The sequence below is a fragment of the Triticum aestivum genome, chromosome 2A, assembly GCF_018294505.1.
Source record: "Triticum aestivum cultivar Chinese Spring chromosome 2A, IWGSC CS RefSeq v2.1, whole genome shotgun sequence".
NCBI lineage: Eukaryota > Viridiplantae > Streptophyta > Magnoliopsida > Poales > Poaceae > Triticum > Triticum aestivum.
In genome coordinates, this window is record NC_057797.1 from 176,719,908 (window position 1) to 176,727,475 (window position 7,568).

General features: G+C 44.6%; 1 protein-coding gene across 1 annotated transcript; it reads right to left on the reverse strand.

Annotated features, from left to right (window-relative positions):
- Positions 1 to 3,506: 3,506 nt before the first annotated feature.
- On the reverse strand, positions 3,507 to 7,088 carry LOC123188211 (calcium-dependent protein kinase 20). Its single transcript, XM_044600248.1, has 8 exons — positions 6,203 to 7,088; positions 5,754 to 5,877; positions 5,489 to 5,632; positions 5,061 to 5,213; positions 4,779 to 4,894; positions 4,525 to 4,692; positions 4,038 to 4,268; positions 3,507 to 3,927 (listed from the first exon to the last, which is right to left on the reverse strand). Exons 1-8 carry the CDS (start codon positions 6,743 to 6,745, stop codon positions 3,775 to 3,777), a joined length of 1,632 nt encoding a protein of 543 aa, XP_044456183.1. The 5' UTR covers positions 6,746 to 7,088; the 3' UTR covers positions 3,507 to 3,774.
- Positions 7,089 to 7,568: the final 480 nt, after the last annotated feature.

Consider the following 7,568-nt stretch of genomic DNA (forward strand, 5'->3'; position numbering starts at 1 on the left):
ACAAGGCAAGTTCACACTTTGATCATGTCCCTTTCATACCCAGTTTTTATGCATTAGTTTCAACCCTCGAATATCGCATGGTTAGGAATTGATAACATGTGGGTATTGGGAAGTAGTTGATGAGGTAGGAACCTATTGTCCTGCATTCAACCCCTGGGAGTTACTACATTATGCTTATACTGCTATGCTATTCTCATAGACGTGGTTTGGTTTGAGTGATTCATGACAGATGTGAGAGTTATTATTAATGGTTAACTTAAGGTGACAACTTTAATACACATCTGGGTGGATTGCTTGTGGACACCTGGAAAATCCAGTGTTGTCCTAGGATATCCCGGAGTACTCGTGTGATCATCCTACGGTCCGCCACCCAGGCTCAAAGGGATCATAAGATTATTCATGCTAGAAACTTCCGTGTGCAGCCACAAGCTATTATGGGCTCTAGCATAGTTGAGTATGTTGCATGACCTCTTTCTGTGGTGGGCTAGCAGATGTAGGGGAAAGTAGGTGTAACTGTCCACCCACAGTAAAGAGGTAGTGCTTCTGAAAGACTGTGTCTCGGTCATCCGTTTCTCAAACACCATGTAGTGCGAGAAATCCAACGGAGGAGATCGAGTCTTGTGGGAAAAGTGCGCAAACCTCTGCAGAGTGTACAAACTAATCATGATTAGCCGTGTTCCCGGTTATGGACATCTTGAGTATCTGGTTCTTGGATTATCATATTGATCTCATCACTCTACTAAATTAATTTGTGGGGATGTTAACTTTTAATTGGGATTGAGTTGAAGAAACCTTCTCAATATTTTCAACAAAACTGTGTAGTTAAATAAAATATATTTCTTTGCAGTAGGGAAAAATTGGTTTTTCGCAAAGACATGATAACCATAGAGCCTCCACCAGCCAGATATGCATGTAGTGATAGCTATTATTCAGCATTGCTCTATGATGTGAATTTGCTAGTACATTCAATGTACTGACCATTTGTGGCTGCAACGTCTCATGTTACAGGATTCTTACGACGAGTAAGTGATACGTTAGGGTTATGATTTATACATTCAACTTTGCCGTTGGTGCTGATGGGAATCCACAAGCTTGTCGTTACTTCCGCTATTTGGATTGAGATAATAATATTTACGTTATTTTATACATGTGATTTACCTCTGTTATAAATTCTTGAGTATTGTGTGTGTCAGCATACCGATCCAGAGATGACACTTAAGCACAGAGACTTGACCGTCTGAGGTCGGGTCGCTACAACAATACTGCCTGGAGACCTCAATTCTATCTCGGCCTTGTAGTTGTACAACATCCTGAAATTTTCTTCCCAACTCCCGTACAAGATGATCGTCGCCTTTTGTTTGCCTTTCCACACTATGTGATAATCAAATGTGACATGATGTTCATCCTATAACTCTTTAAGTATCTTCACAACACAAATGGTTGGATCTTTCTTAAGCATAGCTGCTGCCTTGTCAGCCACCCAAGTTTGACTTGTCATGCTAGTCACTTTTCCACTTGTTGAACTACAAATATGCTCTGTTTGATGCTTAACAACCTACAACAAAGAATGATACAGATCGAAAGTTTATTATAGTGACAAAAAATGAAGAAAGGAATATACAAAGCACAAAAAAAATTGACACTGCTTCTACAAGCTCTTAGGTTTCAACAAGTTTGCTCCACTGAGACGGAGGCTCGGAAATGGCAACATGGCGCGCTATCGATTGATGTAGGGAGAAGAAGACTTCGGCGACCCCTAACAATTTAGATGCGTTTTTCAACTCATGTAAAAGTATTTTTGTAAGTGTTTGCGCTACTTAATGTGTGGCCTCGGGCCCTTTGGCAAAAAGAAAAGATGATGCTTGTTAGATATCCCCACTTCGTCAACGTGATTTGTTGAGGAAAGAGTCGGTTTATTTTGCTAACTGAACGTAACTCAGATGGTTAGGTTTCATGTGGTGGAACCGGCCCATCTGGGTTCAAATCAGAGGCGGAGCTAGCATCGGATTATGCCTAGGGCTATGTACCTTAAATGATGCACTTTGATGATTCTTTTGGTACTTCCTAAGAAGAAATTACAAGGGTGATCATTACTAGACCTGCAGCTATAGCCCTATAGCTCTACTTACCATAGGCCGGTCTTCGCCCTGGTTCAAGTCCTAGACATGGCATTGGTGATGTGCCGTTTTATTCTTTCGGATATACTTATGGGGTAGGGTGTGCGTACATGCGTGCTTGCGTGTATAAAATCTTGAGCCGATTTTCAACATAAAGTATCAATAGCATCTCAGGTGCACCTTCTGGTTGCTGAGGGGTATAGGTATCAATAGCATCTCAGGTGCATCTGCTACAGCGTTTGAGGTAGGCTGTCGCTAGAAAATACCAGTTCCCTGAATCCCGGGTGATTTCTAGCGCAACTTGGCTTGAAAGGTGACATCTCGTCATCAAGGAGACAAGAACCAACAACGCTTCAGCTTGAAATTGCAAGACCGACGAACTTACTCCCATTGGCTGCATCACCGACATCATCGTTGCCCACTGATCACTTGAGACTAACCTTTCAGATACTATCATTTATTGACGCAAGTGTCGCCGGGTCCATGACGCGTTCTGCGTTCACACATACCAGCAGCAGCAGCAGATGCTGACCAGATAAGAAGATCACGCGGGGTGCAACGTAGACAAAGAGAGACCAGGCGAACGAAAGGCCCCGTGCGACATCAGCCGAGGACACGCAGGTCAAAGGCAACTCGAACTGGTCCAAACATCCAATGCCCCCGGACCTGCTGGCTGCTGTTGAGGTGTCTGCCAGAGGACGGCAGCTCCCTTTCGGTCGCAAATGCAGTATGAAATACCCGTGCCAACCAACGAGACTGCAACTTGCCGACCAGATCCAACCATTTTTCTGGCAATGCTTAATGAGTCATCCTTTGCTCCGTGCCTGTGCAAATGCCATAGATTCTTGACCGGCTATCAAGTCCAACTTTAGGTGTTCAAATCTACCAGTTCCGTTCATCACATGCACGGACCATTTCTGGCTAACAGACTGGAACAGGCTCTGGGCACTCGAAAAGTAAACCCAGCGTGCTCAGCTATCATAACATAGTTATAGATTATGTTGTCAAGCTTTGGTGATTGATGAATCTCTGCATAGATCCTCTACAATGATACTTGCAAAATAATACACCCTCCCAATACTTACAGAGAGTAATATATATAGACACATTTTGCATATGTCGCATGTTACAAAATACTTCCTCTGTAAAGAAATATAAAAGCGTTTAGATCAGTAGTGATCTAAATGCTCTTATATTTTTTTACGGAGGAAGTAAGTGTCATGGTTTTAGTTCAAAATTGTCTGTGCCACGGCACTTATTTTGGAACGGAGGGAGTACGTGATTTTATTAGGAATTAAGCTGTCAATTTTACTTTCACCCTTTCAGCTTCAGAATATACTATCAACCAAACAGATGAACAAAACATTATGGTCAACAGAAGAGAGGAAATGCATACATCCACAAACTTTTTCCTCTTTCTCTTGTACACTACCTTTCATCAAAGGCGTAGTACTTTTTGTGATGGTCTGGATCACACAATCTACGTACAAAATAAATCTTCAACAATCAACTAATGCTTCATCAGGATACCAAGCGGAAATTAGAGCGCAACAGAATACCCAGATGAACAAAAGAAATACTTGTCAACAAAACCAGGAAGCTACACAAGGTTGGTTTTCATCTGGAATTCACAACTTGCCTATTGCGGTATCATCTACTATTGGGTACTTGTTATCTGCAACGATCCGTCCTTCTGCAGCTTCAAGCTGAGGCTAGTGAACCGTTCTCTCGAATATTGTCTCGAGGCTTTCCTCCAGTCGGTTCCGGCCTTCATCATTGCCACAAACTCATCAAAGCTTATCTTGCCATCCTACAATTCATGAATCACAATGTTCATCATTTCAGTCAAGAGTCAAATGATAGCAATCAAAAGGATGAGAAACAAAACTAGCATGCTTTGCCAACCAGTTGGTGAGTTACCTTATCAGTGTCCACATCACGGATGATGGCATTGATAACCTCTTCATGATTTGGTCCCAGATCATCAGCTAATGACTCCCGGAGTTCATCAATTTCAATATATCCACTCTTGTTCCGATCAAAGTATCCAAATGCCTTGTGCAGATGTTCGTCATTGCCGATCTTTTTCAGGTGAACAGACAGAGTAACAAATTCTCCATAGTCTAAGCACCCATTTCCATCAGCGTCAGCCTGGCATAACATTCACATATGGTAAATATATAATAAAAACACCCCTCGCTTTCAACACATAGTAATATGTAGAAAGTGTGCCCATCTAATGCTAAATGATCATTTCAAGTTCAGGAAAGAAAAACTTAAAAGAACATTTGCTATACTGCCTTACAAGTTCCTCATTTGAAATTTAAGAGGGGTGAGTTACCTTACAAGTCTAATAACAAAGAGTTGCAAAAGTTTCTCAGAATAAAGAAAAATAATGAGTACTCACAGCATCCATTAGTATTTGGACATCTGCATCAGGCATTTGGTGGCCAAGTTTATTCAGTCCAAGCTTCAGTTCATCAAAATTAATCATACTATCTTTGTTAAGGTCCATCTTTTCAAACATATCCTTTATGCCGGCCACCTCTTCTACCGAAAGATGCTCAGCTATGACCTGTAATAAATACAAATATGTAAGGAAATTTCTAGAAAGCAAGTCTAACGTGAAAGAGGATTGGTTCAAGTCAGACTGAGGTATACCCTAAGTGCATGCTTCTTGAACTTGTTCATCACAGAGAACTGTTGAAGTCTGGCCTTAACTGTCTCACCCAGATTGACATTTGGAGCCTTCTTAATATTCTGCAACCAGGGATGATCTGGAAGAAAATACAAATTATGAACATGAGACACAAGCAATGCAATTAAATGATCTTAGGGCGGAAATCTTCTGAAATTTACACAATGTATGTAATTCTGTATCCATTTAAGAAGAACAGAGGAATGCAATACAGTACAGTTAACTTGTGGAAATTTGATTATTACCAAGCACTTGCTGAGCTGTCAAACGCCTCCTTGGATCTGGGTTAAGCATTCCCCTTACAAGGTCTTTTGCATTATCTGAGACCCTAGGCCATGGATCTCTTTTAAAGTCAATGACAGACCGGATAATTGCTTGAGCAACACCTTGTTCAGTTTCTGCATTATAAAATGGAAGCAACAAACATATTACTCAGAAAGAGCGTTCAATAGGACGAGATAAATATATTTTTCTCAACCACAGTCCACAGGCCAATCACCCCAGAGGCGAAATAAGGAAAACAAAACTTCAGCGTAGAAGGTGACTAAGTAAGGACATGGCCCCTTTGTGCAGACAGGACATAAGAACACAGTCCACTTTTAGTATCCTAAATGTTTAATGTAGTTGACTGATGCCACCAAAACAATTGACCATTTTCAGGTACAAAACTGACCTGCCCAGAATGGAGGGACGCCACAAAGAAGGATGTAAAGAATCACTCCTGCACTCCAAACATCCACCTCTTGGCCATAGTTTCTCTTCAACACCTCTGGAGCCATGTAATAAGGACTTCCAACAATCTCAGAGAACCGTTCGCCTACACATCACGAACAATTAGCACATTAGGCAAACAATACAAGGCAAAAATAGACAGCATAAGACAGGCTACTATATCAGCTCTGTCCTCTGACAATATCATCGACAAATATAGATTGTACCTGGAGTGAAAAAAACAGACAGGCCAAAATCAATTGCTTTCAGCACGGCGGTTTCTTTCTTGTTTGCAAACAAGAAATTCTCTGGTTTGAGGTCCCGGTGCATCACTCCATGCTTATGGCACATCTGATATTGTGAACAAATGCACACACGTTATTCACTACACAGACAAAAAGGGAAGTTGGAGCGATCTAACTACTGCTACCAAGCTAAAGATGTGGTCCTTGATAAGCTAATAGCCCGAATGACAACAGCAAATGCAGAAATTAATTGCTTCACAGGATAGATCATAACCTATTCAATGGAACATATTAGACAGCAGAATCATGTGACATGTAGCCAACAAATATTCCCACGGCGGATCACATCACAGAATGAGCGCATCCCGTGAGTGTGAGGACAAGCTTAGCCAAAAAGCAGAGGAAGGAATCAAGGGGCTATTTATCCTCACCTGCACGACCTCGACGATGGTCTTGGTGACCACAGCTGCGGCGCGCTCCGTGTAGTGTCCCCGGGCGACGATCCGGTCGAAGAGCTCCCCGCCCTCGCAGAGCTCCATGACGAGGTGCACGGCATTGTCGTCCTCGTACGTGTCCCTGAGGGTGACGATGTTGGGGTGCTTGGGGAGGTGGCGCATGATCTCCACCTCGCGGCGCACGTCCTCGACGTCCACCGCGGTGCGGAGCTTCTTCTTGGAGATGGACTTGCAGGCGAGGGCCTCCCGGGTGGCGCGGTCGGTGCAGAGGTAGGTGACCCCGAACTCCCCGCGGCCGAGCTCCCCGCCGAGCTCGTACCGCTCGGCGATGTCCCGGCCCGTCCCCGTGGGGTCCCGCAGCACCACCAGCCTGGAGGCCCCCGGCGGCGCCGACCGGTTGTACTCGATGGAGAAGGGGTTGGGCTTCTTGCCCTTCCTCTGCTTCGGCTCCTTCTGCTGCTTCCCGGCGCCGCCGCCGCCGCCGTCCACCGCCGGCGGCGTCGCGCAGCAGTTGCCCATCTCCCGCCAACACACGAGGCTCCCGAATCAGGAAAAAAGACAGCGGAGCCGACCAGAGGAGATCTGCGCGCAGAGCGGAGCAGAGCAGAGCAGGGAGGGGAAGGGGCCAAATCAAGAAAATGGTGGGCGGCGTGCGCGTCTGGTGTGGGGAGGGGGATAGGGGTGGGGATACGGGGGGAGTGGGGTGGGGTGGGGTGGTTAAATCGGCGCGGGGATTTGGTGTAGACGCGGTCAGCGGTGGCGGCCGTGTGGGAATCCGCCAGCGGCAGCGACGGACGGCCGATGAGATGAGGAGGAAGGAGGGAGGGGGGCGACAGAGACCGGAGCCGGTCAAAGATCTCTCTCGCCGTCGCCGAGCCTTCAGCCTTGCTTGCCTTCTTCTCTCGTTTTCTGCCTGCTTGTTTGTTGCGTTTTTTGTTGTTTATTTCCATTGCGTTTTTCATGTACTACGCGGCTTTGTTTAATGGCGAGGATGACTTTGTTGGGGAGAACTTTTTGGGAGAGTGATCAAGGGACTGCGTATGCTATAGTGGGGTAGTAAATAAAGGAAAAGGGAGGTTTGGTGGGTGGACTTAAAATGTCTCATCAACCATCATCTGTGCAAATTTTTGTGCTGTCTAATCATAGCAGCCAGCGCAACGTTTTCATGGGTACTACAAAAGAAACATTTAATCCCACCGTGGAAATCAAGCAACGGGCTGCTGTCACGCCTCTCAGGCTGGTTGTAACGAAGAGTATCTCGTTTCTAGCATATGATACTACATCTGTAATGCATAGTATCATATGTTAATATCATAAAAGATTATATTTATTACCATGCATG

Bases quoted from the DNA above. Each gene is read 5' to 3' on its own strand.
- LOC123188211 (XM_044600248.1), bottom strand. From the start codon at position 6,745: ATGGGCAACTGCTGCGCGACGCCGCCGGCGGTGGACGGCGGCGGCGGC. The intron at 5,878-6,202 runs GTGAGGATAAAT...TCACAATATCAG, and splicing joins CCATCGTCGAGGTCGTGCAG to ATGTGCCATAAGCATGGAGT. The intron at 3,928-4,037 runs GTAACTCACCAA...CATGAATTGTAG, and splicing joins GTGATGTGGACACTGATAAG to GATGGCAAGATAAGCTTTGA.